Genomic DNA, 16,354 nt, shown 5'->3' with positions numbered 1-16,354 from the left:
GGGCTGCCTTTCCAAAGCCAAAGAAATTCGGTGCTCTCGAGCTCCTCTCCCCAAGCACCTCTATCCTTCTGCCCTCACCAACACTACACATCGTCCTGAGAGCTGCACCAGAGCCATCGCCTGTAAGCACTGGATTTGGTCTACTGCCATTCCAGGCTGCCCACCTCGGCTGGGGCCTCAACATAGCTCAGGCAGCCCCATCTGCTTCCCAGGGCTGCACTTCCTTTACTGCAAGCAGCCATTCCACACCTCTGATCCTCTCCCCCAGGCTGCTACCGAAGCCTCAAATCTGCCGCCTCTCTGGTACGAGTTTCTCCCACTGCCAGCATGGATGGTTCCGTCCCCGGTCCTTTCCCCTCCAGCCATCTCAGAGGAAGGGTGTCTGCACATCCTTTCCAAGCCCCATGCTTCTACTTGTGTTATTGACCCCAGTCCCTACTTGGGAAACGGCCCGGAAATAGCCACCCGGTAAATGATTTTAGAATATTACCTCCTGGTGCTTTTGAATTCTCTTAAGGGTCATCTTTTGCTGAGAAATCAGGGCTTCAGATTTTGCTTGACAAGCTCTCTCAAATCCATTCCGCAACTCAGCTAACTCCTTCTCACACTTTCTTTTCTCTTCCGTTTTAATTTTCGCTATTTCAGTATCTTTAAAATACTTCAACTGCCAATTGATGACAAATAATTGTAAATGCCAATAACTATACTAAAGAAACAGTAACATTCTCTCTTCACTGTTAGGTTTAACGTTAATGCTGTCTAGATATATTTAGTTTTAATTCGTCTTTGTTTCATCTCATTCACTGTACTTATAGGGTGCGTTCAAAAGTCATAAAGAAATGACATCATCTGGAAAGAGAAATAACATGCACAACAGTATAGTATCACATTCATTAGTAAAGATTCTAGTTATTTCCCCATATACCTAAGATGAAGACATTAAAAGACAAGCAAAAACATCACTCTTGGTTATAACATGATAAATCTTACCTTTTGACTCATTTCTGCCCGTAGCTGCTGTTCAATTTCTCTCTTATATTCGTTTAACTTGATTTCTAAAGATTCTAACTTTGGATGCTGAGGGTAAGCACCTGCAAACTCGTCGTCAATAAGCTGAAGCTTCTCAGCTATCAAAAAACAACACAGGAAAGGTTAGAGAAACGTGGGCAGGTGAGCAAGAGGCCAGAGCTCTGTTCAAACACAAAGAGTGTACTTAAGGGAAAGTGTAAGGATGTCTGCAATTTACCTGGTAATGCATCAAAAAAGTGAGAGAACTTAATGGATGGACAGGTAAGTGATCAAGCAAGTATAATGCAAATTTCATGGCAGACTTGAGGTATACAAGTGTGTGCTGTAAAACTGTGTCAACTTTTCTGAATGTCTGAGAATCCTCATCATAAAATGTCAGGGGAAAAGAAAAAAAGTACAGTTCAAGTCAGAAAACACGGGCATCTCTTTCTAGTGTCTAAATGCCATGGGAGAGAGCTCTTCATTGGACTTTGGTTAAAGCTGACTCACTTTCAAAACACTGACCTTAAGATGAATCAAAGATCATGTGTTTCAACTCCTCCTCTCCACAGAAGAGGAAACAGACGCCCATACAGTTGAAGTGACGTCCAGAGGGCTAAGCAACTCTATAATGGCGTCAGCGGGGCTAAAGCCAGGTCTATGACTGCCTCGCATTCTGGCACTCTTTCCGGCAGACCTGCAGCCCTCAAACCAACTGTGGATTTGAAACCAACCACGTAGCACACTGCAAACCTGGCCCTCGCATACAATCTCAATCATGTGTAACACCAATACCACCAAAAAGCAGGCATAGGAAGAAAAGGCTGGCAGAAGCAGATTAAAATATTGGCGGTATGTCTCTCGTCGGCAACAATTTCCATCTACTTTTCTGGATTTTCCAAATGCTCTGGACTGTCCAATGCAGGCCGCTAGCCACATTTGGCCATACTGAGTACATGGAATGTGACCAGTTCAAAATGAGATGTACTCTAAGTGTAAAAGACACACCAGATATCAAGGACCGAGTACAAAAAAATAAACGTAAAATACCTCATTAATATTTTTAATATTGATTTCATATTGGAATAATATCTTAGACATACGAAGTTATATAAAATATATTACCAAAACAAATTTCACCTGTTTCTTCTTACCTTTTCTACTTTGGCTACTAGAAAATTTTTATTACACATGTGGCTCATATTATTGAACAGAACTGCTGTAGAATAAGCATGTTCTATGTTTCTAATGGAATAAAACCTACACCTAAATAAATGAAAGGCACAGTCATACAATATGGTCTTTACAAGTTACGAACTTATGTTTTTACAAGTTAAAGGCACTAGTGCAGTTTAAGAGTAAGGAAGGGCCAAGAAATCGATTAACCATATCCTATTAGCCAGCTGTTTCCCTTCTCTCCTGAGCACACAACTCAAGGGCAGGATGGTATTACAGAAAGCCTGCACAGCAGAAAAGGCTCTGGATCACTGACCAGAAAACTTGGACTCATATCAGTTCTGACCGAGACTCGGCATTGCCAAGTTGCTCTTCCTCTGGTGACCTCAGTTTTCTCAACTTATAAAATGAAGGGATGGCCCACTCACTTCTCTAGTTCTCTGCAATGCAAATAGTCTAAGATCTTCTCACTTTAGTGGCTTTAAAGTTAGATGAGACACAGGGAAGAACCTCCCAGTCAAGAGAGGTTCAACCCAACAGACAAGAAAGTGGGCCTTTGGATCCCCACGAGATTTGGAAAGCATAGCCTTGGCGGCCATGAAGGGAGGAGCAGCCCTGGAGAGCAGTTCCTGGTCCCTCCCAGCAGTGATCCCAGAAAAAATGGGCACCCCTACCGCCAGCAGCCTGCATCCCTCCCAGTCAAGCAACAAATACATAATACGGTACATCAGGTCATCTCCTTCATTCAAAAGAGAAAACGGAAGAAGTGAAATTATGGAAGACCATAATTACCAAGGGAGTCTTTGACGGGAAATGTTGAACTTGTCTGAGTTCCCATACTGCAACTCTCTTTAGCCTGATGATATCCTGCCAATTCTTTCAGAAACTCCATGAGAAAACCTAAAGGACACAACGTGTATAGTTTCGTTTTACAACTTTCTTTCATTCAACTGTTGCTCAATCACTGTTTATGCAATCTTGGTTTTATAACATTATCTTTTTTACATCATGTATATTTTAAGAATAATTTCTGAGGAAAGGCGTTTCCAAGCATGATACAGAAACCTACAAGCAATAAGGAGAAATATTCATCAAACGTACAAATTAAGAACTTATATGTGGCGTGAAATAGCAAAGTCAAAAGACAAGTGATACACTGGAAACAGCTATTTGGCATAATACAGAGACAGAGAACTAATCTTCATAAACATCAAAGAGTTTTTAACAAATCAGTAAGAAAACAGAAAAATAGGGCAAGACATGGACAAAGTTCACAGAAAAAATTTTCAATGTTGAATAAACATGAAAAAAAATATAAATAAATGCAAATTAACACTACAACAGAAAGATCGTATTTTCCCGATAAACGTATTACCAAAATTTTAATCTTAGCGCTCTAAGTGTCAGCAAGGGAGCGGGGAAGCAGGCGTGCTCTTTCACTTGGGAGGGAAATTTGTCAGTGTTTACGGATATTCAAAATGCAAGTGCCCTTTCACCTAGTCATTCCACCTCTCTGAATTTACACAGCTATACTTTCCCAAAAGGGTGTAGCACTGCACACTGCATGCTTCTAATGGCAAAAACCAAGCGACGAAACAATAAAATCTCCATCAACAGGGGGTTAATTAAATACATTCTAAAAAATAATTAGTCCAAGTACATGGCTAGAGAAAGATATATTGGTGGATAAAGAAAGCAAATTGCCCAACAGTATCTATAATATGATTCCATGTATATGTTTTGATTACATATAGACTTTGACACCTGTGAACTAACTTCTGGTAGGATAAACAAGACACTCTTCATTCTAGTTATCAGCAAAAAGTGAAATTAGAGAATATGAACAGAAATTCCTACTCTTCTTTAACTTCATACCCTTCTGAATAGTTCAAAATTTGTTTTTCTTTTTGGCCACGCCATGCAGCTTGTGAGATGTTAGTTCCCAGACCAGGGATCAAACCCAGGGCCCTGGGAGTGGAAGCACAGAGTCCTAACCACTGGACTGCCAGGAAATTCCCTGAAACTTTTTTTTTTTAAGTCATGAGTATAAATTTTAGAAGTTTTCACTTTCTTGGAAGAGATGAATGGACTTCTGCATCAGCCAAGTTAAGGGCTTATTTTTCTTTTCTACTGAAGATACAATATACTGTTTCCTTAAATTGAAGTATAGTTGATTGACAATGTTGTGTTAATTTCTGCTATACAGCAAAGTGATTCAGTTATACATATATACACTTTTTCATATTCTTTTCCATTATGGTTTATCATAGGATACTGAATATAGTGCTGTACAGTAGGGCCTTGTTATTTATCCACTCCATATATAATAGCTCACATCTGCTCACCCCAGCCTCCCACTCCATCCCTCTCCCATCCCCTCTCTCCCTTGGCCACCACAAGTCTGTTCCCTATGTCTGTGAGTCTGTTTCATAGATATGTGGAATCTAAAGTATGACACAAATGAACCTATAAGTGATATCATACAACACACTCTCTTTTACTTCCCCACTGTAGATATAAACTCTGTTCTTTCATATTCATTGCCTTGCAACTCTTCTGTCTCGTCCACCCTCTTCTTCTGACCATTTCCTATCAGCCTGTTCTCACCTCATCCCTTCCTGCTGTCATGCTGAGGGCAGATCTTGGCTCCCTCTATGGACAAAGGTCAACGTTTGACAGAAATCTTCAAGATCCTGCAGGAGGTCATCTTTGGCGGTGTGCTCTTCCACCTCAGCATTTCTAACGCTGGTGCCTTTTCCCAGTTCTGCAGTGCTTTCCGCAGGCCCCTAATTAGTTCCACTTCCCCTCTCTCCCCTCCACACCCTCACCCAAGAAGGATACGTCTAGTCTCCTCCTTTATCCAGTCATTTATTTATATCCGTATAGACTCCTGTTTTATACCTTGGTAATTATAATTCACGTGTAATTCTACAACTCACTGATAAAACCCACTCTTTTATTTTGTTGCTCCAATTGTTCCAGCTTTGGCCTCTGGGAGCACTTTCATCATGGGTTTTTGTCTTAAGCACTTCCTTAGGTTCTAGCACTGTAAGGGGCTCCAAGCTCATCTTGTATAGTCTCTGTTCCACTCCTGCAATCAACCACTGCTCCAAGGAGCCCTGGTTCCTATTATTATGGAATGGTATTAGAAACCGAATCTTAGTACTGCAAACTGGGCTCGAGGTGTGCTCATTACAACTGGGGTGTCACTGCTTCCAGCCCCTCAGCCGAGACAGCAAGGAAATATGAACGTACACTAACCTGTGTACACAAACATATCTATAAATATCTCTATGTATCATCTGTATCTATATTAAGCTAAACATGAGTTCATACTAATGTCTCCAACTAAGCCGTTACCGTATGGATCATCCCAGTCTCCTCCCCTTGTTTATCTGTAAAGTCCCGCTCCAGCAGTGAACACCTGGCTCCCGCCAGCTTCTATCCACTTACTTAATTGTTCAATTCCAGCATACGTGTATCATGGTTTCAGAACTGTTAACCAGCACTCCCATGAGAAATAACTCTCACCTTGAATACACAGCCTATGTACAGTTGCTTCTGTCTTTTGTCTTAGTCTTCATTCCTTTCCCAAGTTAGATAGCTCAGCATATTTTATCCCCACCCCCTTCAGTGAGGTTACTACAGTTAGATTGTTTTGTCACAGTCCGCATCCCATCCTGACATCACCTGACCTCCTAAATTTGCATACATGAAGGCTTGTTCTTTGTAAAGTTCTACAGGTTTTAGGCAAATGTCTGGTGCCATGTATCATACCATTACAGATATCGGAAGAATACTTTCACCACCCTAAAAAAAATCCTGTGCTTCACCTCTTCAACCTCCTACCCCTTCCCTCCAAACCCCTAGCAACCACTGATGTGTTTACTATCACTATAGCTTCGCCTTTTCCAGAATGTCACATAAATGGAATCATATAGCACGTAGCCTTTTCAGGCAGGCTTCTTACATTAACAATACACATTTGCGACTCATTCATCTCTTTGCATGGCTTGGTAGCTCATTCCTCTTTGCTGAATAGTATTTCCCTGTCTGGAAGTACCACAGCTTGTTTATCCGTTCAGCTACCAAATAACATCTTGGTTGTTCCCAATTTCTGACAATTATGAATAAAGTTGCTACAAACATTCACGTGCAGGTGTCTGTGTGGACTTAAGCTGTCAAGTCACTTGGGTACATACCTAAGACAATGACAGTTGGATTGTAGGGTAAGACTATGTTTAGTTTTGTAAGAAACCACCAAACTGGGCTTCCCTGGTGGCACAGTGGTTAAGAATCTGCCCGCCAATGCAGGGGACATGGGTTCGAGCCCTGGTCTGGGAGGATCCCACATGCCGCGGAGCAACTAAGCCCATGAGCCACAACTACTGAGCCTGTGTGTCGCAACTGCTGAAGCCTGCGCGCCTAGAGCCCGTGCTCCGCAACAAGAGAAGCCACCGCAGTGAGAAGCCCGCGCACCTCAACGAAGAGTGGCCCCCGCTCACCTCAACTAGAGAAAGCCCACGCGCAGCAACGAAGACCCAATGCAGCCAAAAATAAATAAATTTATTTTAAAAAAAAAGAAACCACCAAGCTATCTCCCCAGGTGGCTGTACCATTTTGTATTCCCACCAGCAATGAGTGACAGTTCATATCGCTTCACATCCTTACCAGTATTTAGTGCTGAAGGTGTTCTGGATTTTGGCCATGTTATCTCATTTTTGTTTTAATTTGCATGTCTCTAACAAATAACGTGCAGCATCTTTTCATGCTTATTTGCCACCTGTATATCTTCTCTGGAGAGCTATCTGTTCAGATCCTTTGCCCATTTTTTAACTGACTTGTCCCTTTAGTGTTGAGTTTTCAGAGTTCTTTGTGTATTTTTGATGCAAGTCCTTTATTGGATGTCTTTTGCCAATACCCTCTCCCAGTCTGTAATTTGTCTTTTCACTCTTTCATAGAGCAGACGTTTTTAAATTTTAATAAAGTCTAACTGGTCTATTTTTTCTTTCATGTATCATGCTTTTGGTATTATATCTCATCGCCAAACAGCAGGTCACAAAGATTTTCTATGTTTTCTTCCAGAAGTTTTATAGTTTTGTGTTTTACATTTAGATATATGATTCGTTTTCAGTTAATTTTTGTGTAAGGTCTGCGTCCAGGTTCATATCTGTGCATATGAATGTCCAACTGTTCCAGCACCACTTGTTGACAAGACTCTATGTCCTCCATTGAATTGCCTGTGTTAAAGGCTAGTTGACTATGTTTGTGTAGACCTATTTCTGGGCTCTCTATTCTTTCCCACTGATCTATCTATATCTATCTATTCTTTTGCCAATCACAGGCAAGGATTTTAACTTCCAGAAAGAAAAGAGCCAGTGCCCAAATCCTCTGGCCAGCTATTTTCTGGGTATCATTATCTTTGAAAGGAAAAATTAGGGGTGGGAAGGATGTGTGAGTGGAATCTAGGGGAAAAGTACTGTAACCATGTAACAGATCAGCACCCTCAAAGTATAGACACAGTAAGGTAAGACCAAAGATCTCTGTCAGGGAATACACAACAGTTAGGTACAAAACATCTTCTTACATGTTTTCTGATGGTCTCAGTCTCTTAATGGGGAGCCACCAGTTTTTAAATCATTTCATTTTAAAAGTAGCTGCTTTACTGTTAGCCAAGAATTCTATCCAAATTATGTCATTAGGATGCATGACATGTCTGCAACTCAGTTTTTCTGAGTTTCAGAAATTTTACTAGGATGCTGGGCAAACCTGGTAAGAAATGTTAGCCAGATGTCTTTCTGAACTAGAAAGATTTAAAGAGTGCTTAAAGGTGAAAAGCTATTTTTAATAGTATAAATACCTATAAATAAATGAATTATTTCTTAATATACCTTCAAGCTCTAAATTCCTTTCTGAAATAGTTACACTACAGACAGCAGCTATTTACTTAGAACTGTGCTGTCCAACGTGACAGCCACTAGTCACGTGTAGCTACTTAAATTAAAATCTCAGTTCCTCAGTCACACTACCCACATTTCAAATGCTCAATAGCCCCATGTGGCTAGCGGCTACCGTATCAGGCAACACACATACAGACATTCCCATCTCAGAGTTACACTAAACAGCACGGCCATAGAATCTACAACCTAGGATCACATAGCATCCTCAACTTCAGTAAGGATGACCTACTTTGCAGGTGATCTAGAATGTCTTGTGATCCAAATATTATACATTGGATGGAAAACAACAAGGTCCTACTATAGAGCACAGGGAACTATATCCAATATCCTGTGATAAACCGTAACGGAAAAGAATATGAAAAAGAATGTACATGTATGTATAACGGAATCACTTAGCTGTACAGCAGAAATTAACAACATTGTAGGTCAACTATACTTCAATAATACAGTAAAATAAAAACAGAATGTCTTTTGATCCAATTTACTTATCCTCTACTTACATTACTCCCGGGAGACCAGGCAGTTAAGTCATAGAATAATGACTGGCAGCAAGTAGGTACTCAAGTGTCTGCCAAATGGCAAGTCCTGAATTAATGTCCCAGCAGGGATGGTAGCAATTCTGGCAACAGACAAAATCAAGGAGCACACTAACACAAAAAGGCCATTACATGATGTTACGGATTTTTTGGAAAAGATCTAAATAACAAGTAAGCTGGTAACTTGCCTGTAACGTGTATGTTCATACTACCAAGTCCATCATCAAGTCCAGCCTGTGGCCTGTCACCCACAGCAGTTGTAAAGGAAAAAACCCTCAGCTTCCCTCCTTCTGTGTACGGAAAAACCCACCTCTTCCCTCCCATCTCTCCCCTCCCTGTGAGCCCCTTGACTTTTATACAGAACACTTCACAACACTTACTTCCGACTCTCCTGGTCACCCAGTGTGTGGGGCTTTTCCTCACACCAAGCCATTCTCTGCGACACCGGATGGATGGCCTACACTTGAACTCTATTCTGACACTGTCCACCTGGAGGCAGCATCCGACCCCATGGGTTAAGGGCCTCAGTCCCACACCGACCACCCCCTGCCACCATACCTATACATTCTTCAGGTGCCAGTCACATGCCCAGGTTGTCACCTGTGCTTCTGAGCAACTGGCTATACGTAGGAGGTTCCCACAACCTCCTCCTTGGGCTTCATTAACGTACCAGAACAGCTCAAAAAACTCAGGGAAACACTTTCTTACGTTTACCAGTTTATTAAAGGATATGATAGGCAGCTTCCCTGGTGGCGCAGTGGTTGAGAATCCACCTGCCAATGCAGGGGACATGGGTTCAAGCCCTGGTCCAGAAAGATCCCACATGCCGCGGAGCAACTAAGCCCGTGTGCCACAACTACTGAGCCTGTGCTCTAGAGCCCGTGAGCCACAACTACTGAGTCCATGTGCCACAACTACTGAAGCCCGCATGCCTAGAGCCCGTGCTCCGCAATGAGAAGCCACCACAACGAGAAGCCCGTGCACTGCAACAAAGAGTAGCCCCCGCTCACCGCAACTAGAGAAAGCCCACGCGCAGCAGCGAAGACCCAATGCAGCCAAAAATAAATAAATAAAATAAATACACTTATATATAAAAAAAGGGATATGATAAAGGACATAGTTGAACAGCTAAATAGAAGAGACACACAGGGCGAGGTACATGTGGGAAGGAGCCCAGAGCTTCTGTGCCGTCTCCAGGTGTGCCAATCTCCTAGCACCTCCATGTGTTCACCAACCTGGAAGCTCTCCGAACCCCATACTTTGGGGATTTATGGAGGCTTCATCACACATTCATGATCGATTATTCACAAAAATGACTGATTATTCATTTTCAGTCCTCCTCCCTTCAATAGAATGGGGAGCAAAGCTGAAAACCTCAAGCTTCTAATCATGGCTTGGTCTTTCCAGTGACCAGCCCTCACCCAGGAGCCATCCAGGGACCCATGTAGTGTTGGCTCATTTGAACACAAGACACTCCTGTCACCCAGGAAATTACAAGGGTTTCAGGAGACCTGTGTCAAGAATGGAGGTCAAAGACCAATACTAGAACAAGATATGCTCCTTGTGTTCTTATCACTTAGGAAATTACAAGGATTTTGGGAGCTGTGTACCAGGAACTGGGGGCAGAGACCAATATATACATTGTCTATTATCTCAGAGTAGTTATGGACTCTTTGAAGGTTATTATCAAGGCCAATATTAATGCAATTTATCAGGCCTATATAAACAATAAAAACAAGCACATTACTGAACAGATATTTCATTCTTTAAGCCAATATTAATACAATACTCTATATATTGTACTTAGGGGCCTATCTAGGATACAAAGATAGTGGCCTAAATGTTATTTGTTTTTGTTTTGCAAATGTTCCAAACAGTGGGTATCTCTACAAAGACCAGCTTTCAGTCCATTCATAGGGCTCTTGATGCTGTCTCTAGTTTTCTCATTTGAGTAATAGCGATTTTAAAATGTTAAAATTTTGGGGAAAGGATCCACATTTGTAAAACAGATGAATTGTTCTATTTAAAAAGGTATTGTCAGCAAGGAAAAAAGTCAAATGATTCAATTCAAATTCCCTATTCTTCCACCTGAAAATTATTAGTTTCATACTTTTCTACAAAACAATACATAACAAAAATGTTCCCATTCTCTACAAAGATGAAGGCTCCTACCTTTATGGTTTTCTTTATCAAATCCTGAAATCTGTTAAAAGAAAATATTTTACCTTTATTCAACTATTCAGGTATTATTAACAAACCAAAGCAGGTTATAAAAACGAAACAATCCTACCAGTGATTTATAGAGACTGGATTCAGGGTTGATTTTAATGAGTTGTAATAGATCCTGCATAGTAAATACCTTAAAAAAAAAAGTACACAGATTTTAACATCAATGTGTAAGTGATATATTCAGAAACATCCCAATTTAAGACTAAAAATCATGGTTCAGACTAAATAAGATTATAACTATGCTAATAATGTAACACGTAAGCTTTCTTATATTAAGTTACAATAAACGCTGAAGTCAAAAGGATAAAATTTTTCTCTTGATCACGTAATTAACCTCCAAATAATTCACAGCAAAAATGATGTGCCTAACAGAAAAAAAAGAAATGGTTAATGTCTTACAGATAAGAAACACTCAAACATCTGAGGCACCAATGAATATATGAGTGCATTCCAGGGTCTTTCAATTGCAATGACATTTTTAAATTACTATTGCTTCAAAATGTAAATAAACTAAGTTTGTACTATCTTTACAACTACAAAATGTTTAAAACTATTTTACATATACATGTGGTCAAAGAGTTTGAGTATTCTTAGTAAACAATACATACTATAGAAATACATGCTGTGTCTACTCTGAGAACACTGATACCATCTACAATTAGTTTTCCATTAAAGAATATTCTGCACAGTATTTTAGCGTATAGAAACCTTTAAGTGTGGGAACTAGATAATCACTGCTATAACAATATAATTGACACATTATTCATTCTAGAAGCAAAATTGTGAAATGTAATTAGAAAGTTAGAAGGATCAACAAAGAATTCCTAATGCTGGTAAAATCTGATTGTTAATGAATAAATACAGCATATTTAAATTTTAAGTTTTTCCAATAATAACACTGCTGTTCTCTTAAAACAGCTGAATACCACACTTCTGGACAATTATGGCCAAGATAAAGAGTAAAAACATAGGGACAACCCCAAGACTCAACCCTAATGTAAACTATGGACTTCAGGTGATAATGATGTGCCAATGTAGGTTCACTGAACGTAAAAATGTAGAGTAAAAAATGTTGGGCTTCCCTGGTGGCGCAGTGGTTGAGAGTCTGCCTGCCGATGCAGGGGACACGGGTTCGTGCCCCAGTCTCGGAAGATCCCACATGCCACTGAGCGGCTGGGCCCGTGAGCCACGGCCGCTGAGCCTGCGCGTCCAGAGCCTGTGCTCTGCAACGGGAGAGGCCACAACAGTGAGAGGCCTGTGTACCGCAAAAAAAAAAAAAAAAAAAAAAAATGTTGAGAGCAGGGGAGGCCTGCCCATGTGGGATTAGGGAGCAGATGGGCAATCTCCCTTTCTGCGCATTTTCGCTGTGAACCGAAACTGCTCTAAAAAATTACGTCTATTAAAAAAAATAGGGAAAGTTTGCTGTATCTGCCTTTAAAATAACCAAGTGTGACTAGTATGTTCAGTGGTTGGTGGAAAGATAGTTACAATAATTAGGAAAGTGGTAAAAGGTGTTCTAATATTTAAGAACTCCACAGGTGTTCAAAAGTTACTTATCCCTCACTTCTCTCATGTCATCACAAAGACGACAAATATCTGAAGAGACTGTAGCATACTGAAGACGGCACACTGTAGATCTAGATTTACTGCCCTGCATTGCCACTTCCAAATCATGTGACCTTGAGCAAATCACCCCACCTCTCCAGACTCTGGATCCTCATCTGTAATACATGTACCACCTGCAGAGTGACCAGCAGTGCCAGCCTCACAACAGACATTCAACACAAATGGCAGTTTTGTGTCCTCAGACTACATGGAGTGTCAGATCACTTCTAGCTCCAAAACATTACAATTTTATAAAGACAAATTAAGATACCAAGGAATTGGTAACAATGTCAGATTTCATACTCCTTGGTCACATTATAACAAACACATGATGTAATTTCAAAGATAAACAAGAAAGGGACCCAGCTAGCCAAGGAGCACTTAGCTATTATCTGAGGGAGAAGCTGTTAACAGAAAATTCAGAGAAAAGCAAAGATGTTACCTTTTCTTTTGCCAAACCACTTTCGGGAAAGAAGACAGAAAGTGAACATTCATAGCCACATCTCTGTAAGTGATCTGCCACTAGAGAGTTGGAAGCTCCTATTAAGAGGGAGCTCCCTTCCACTGAGATGGACAGGGACTGCACTTCGCCACTCAGTACAGGGTGCATCAGTTCGTGAATTAGCTGGTTTCGGAGTTGCGTCTAGATCAAATACAAAATGAAACAAGAGGGGAAAAAAATTTTCAGCAGGATTTTTTCCACTGGCAGGACACAGACTTGTCACATGAATTAGAATCCTTCCTTCAGTTTCCAGAATGGTTCTAAATCCATGGCCACAAGTTAGGAACCTTCCCCTGGACACTCTGTCTTACCCTGTGAGACAAGCAGCCCAGTGGGTTCTAGAAAGAGTAGCTTGCTTTCACCAGCTTCCTAGTGAGCTGGTGGTGAGCCGGAACATGGTGAGACTAACTTCACTTGCCTACGAGCCCAGTTCAGCAACTTGTCACTGGGGTACCAAATACAGGAGAAAACTCTGCTACTTCCTCACCTCTCTGCAAATTGTTGGAGGATACGAAAATAATACTGGGTTAAATATATTCAAGTATATTGATCAAAATAAAATTAGGTTCCCAAAAGGGAAATAGTATACACAAGAGAAAAATCAGTAAACCCAAAAAAAGGCTTATTAAGATTCACTTTCACGTGGACTACTTACAATTCTAGATGTTATGAAATATAATAATTTTCCCCTATTTTATAAATGAGGAATTTAGGCTCAAGGTGGCTAATTTTCTCAAAGTTATAATACCACTGTTATTAATCATTTTGGTTTTAAAAAAAAATCCCCTAATCAGACTGCTGGATATTTGTTCTAATTTATTTTGCACATAATCTGAAACATACAATTGGGCGGAGCTTAAGAGTACACTGCCTAGATTCATGGGGTTCAGCAGTAAATAACATCTAAGGAATTGTTATTAATAGAATACAAACAAGAAACAAATGAAGTTCTCGTTACATATCTTTCTTCTATCCTTTAGCTAAAGAAAATATATTAGTTCTATATATAGTTCTATATTAGCAGTACAGAACAGAACTTATATGTGTATCTAAAATCCTATAGTACTGGGCATATACCCAGAGAAAACCATAATTCAAAAAGACACATGCACCCCAATGTTCACTGCAGCACTATTTACAACAGCCAGGTCATGGAAGCAACCTAAATGCCCATCAACAGATGAAAGGATAAAGAAGATGTGGCACATATATACAATGGAATATTACTCAGCCATAAAAAGGAACGAAACTGGGTCATCTGTAGAGACGTGGATGTATCTAGAGACTGTCATACAGAGTGAAGCAAGTCAGAAAGAGAAAAACAAATATCGTATATTAACGCATATATGTGGAACCTAGAAAAATGATACAGATGAACTGGTTTGCAGGGCAGAAATAGACACAGATGTAGAGAAAAAACATATGGACACCAAGGTGGGAAAGTGGCCAGGGGGTGGGGTGGTGGTGGGATGAACTGGGAGATTGGGATTGACATGGATACACTAATATGGATAAAACAGATGACTAATAAGAACCTGCTGTATAAAAAACTAAGATTCAAAAATTCAAAAATAAAAATAAAATCCTATAGTAAAAAAACACATTTACACTAAACAGAATATATATGCTTCGCCTCATCTGATACAGTTAAGTAACTGAAAAGAGAAAACTAAAGCCTCCTCCACCAGTAAACTTTAGTGGTTTAATTAAATTTGTAACATAGTAATGAAGAAATATACTTAGATTCATCTTAATTAACAAAAGGATTTAGGGTGTCTTGCAAACAAGTACTGAAATGGCTAAGAACTAAATGAGGGATTTAAGCAGGGTAAAAGGAAGAGTAGCAAACAGTGGAATGACATTACAGATGAATTTCCATCTTGACACGCCCAAAAAGCATGCCATCTAGCACTTGCTGGAAGGAATCCAAAAACTGGCCGGGGGCTTTCCAGCAGCCAGTGCCAAGAGGGAAATCTATTCAGAATTAAAGCTTGCAACGTCCCTAAGACAGAAATAAGGACAGAGCCCTCACCCCAAATTGTGCCTATGAAAACCTCTCCCCAAAAAACCATAGGGGAGTTCGGGTTTGAGCATGAGCCACCTGTTTTCCTTGCTTGGCCCTGCAATAAACCTTTCTCTGCTCAAAAAAAAAAGAAAAAGAGAAAGAAAGAAAGAAGGCCAATTATTGTGGGGGAAGGGGAAGTAGGAGAGACAAGACTTAGGGACCCAGAACCCTCAGCACATCTCTCAGCAATTGACAGAGTAGACTCAAAATAAGGAAAAAGAAGATTTTTCATAAACTTCATTTACCAGATACCCATATGATTCTGTACTTAATTATAAATACAAATTCTTTCCAAACACCCAAAGAGAAAGTGAATTAGGCCACTCAAAACTTCAACTGTAAAAATTAGAACTCACTCAGGTCATTAAACTGAGAAAGTAAATTAGTTCAGACTGAGAAAGTAAAAATCTCCCCTGCCAAAATCCCCCCTGCCATTGATCACGCTAGAATAACAAACGGAATGGCCAGCTGCAAACAAGAAACAGTATTTCTCCTTAGGATAGGCTGCAGCTGTAAAATGAACAAGGCTAGCAATAATCCTGATACCAAAGCCTAACAAGAATAGCTCCAAATGGATAATGATAGGTCATTATCAACTGGACTATAGACATGAAGTAAAACCCTACCAAACCAAACCCAAAGGACAGTAAGAGAACAAACACCATGCCCAGAGGCAAGAACCATTCCGCCTAAGAAAGTGGACTAATGCGTGATGTACAACTAATTTCAGGTGGGTTAAGGAATTAACTGTAAAAAAAAAAAAAAAAAAAAAAAAAACAGCCTTTTTAAAAACTTAAAAAAAGTGAATATTCATTGCCAGTGGAAAATGACTGAGAATAATCAGCACAAAAAAAGTAAACAATAGACCTGACCACATAAAAATGTAACTTCAGTATTTTTAGAGCCAAATTAAAATTGAAGACAGATAGTATTGTCACAAAAATGGAAAAAAAGATTAAGTTTCCATTAAAAGGACTCGTATCAATAAGAAAACACTAGCACCCTAGGGAAAAAAAACGGGCAAGGGGAACATGAAGCACCAATCCATGGAAAGCATACAAATGGCCAGAAAATATATGCAACCTCACTGATAAAGAATGTTAAAATAGAGTTTCTCAGTCTTAGATTGGTTTAAAACATGTCATGATCATACTACTGGAGAGAGACGTGCATTCTCAAACTGCTGGTGGAATATAAACTGAAGTTGACCCTCGAACCACCGGGGGTTAGGAGCCCCCTCCATATCGCCAGTTTTGCATCAGCAGATTCAACC

General features: G+C 40.1%; 1 protein-coding gene across 5 annotated transcripts in view; it reads right to left on the bottom strand.

The window, feature by feature from the left end:
* Nucleotides 1–16,354, bottom strand: part of OFD1 (OFD1 centriole and centriolar satellite protein) — a 63,826-nt gene that overhangs the window by 45,811 nt on the left and 1,661 nt on the right. For 4 of the 5 annotated variants that reach the window (XM_033427947.2, XM_033427949.2, XM_033427945.2 and 1 more), the window contains exons 3-8: nt 12,957–13,157; nt 10,971–11,039; nt 10,853–10,883; nt 2,977–3,084; nt 991–1,127; nt 491–664 (exon numbers count right to left, since the gene is read on the bottom strand). In XM_033427947.2, coding sequence (XP_033283838.1) covers nt 491–664; nt 991–1,127; nt 2,977–3,084; nt 10,853–10,883; nt 10,971–11,039; nt 12,957–13,157 — 720 coding nt within the window. Of the gene's footprint in view, nt 1–490; nt 665–990; nt 1,128–2,976; nt 3,085–8,868; nt 8,965–10,852; nt 10,884–10,970; nt 11,040–12,956; nt 13,158–16,354 lie in introns of those variants that run through there. The other variant, XM_033427950.2, reaches the window with a different exon arrangement.

This window comes from Orcinus orca, chromosome X, assembly GCF_937001465.1.
Source record: "Orcinus orca chromosome X, mOrcOrc1.1, whole genome shotgun sequence".
In the NCBI taxonomy this organism is placed as follows: Eukaryota; Metazoa; Chordata; class Mammalia; order Artiodactyla; family Delphinidae; genus Orcinus; species Orcinus orca.
The sequence above is the reverse complement of the archived record's forward strand: the minus strand, read 5'-3'. Positions and strand labels throughout refer to the sequence as shown.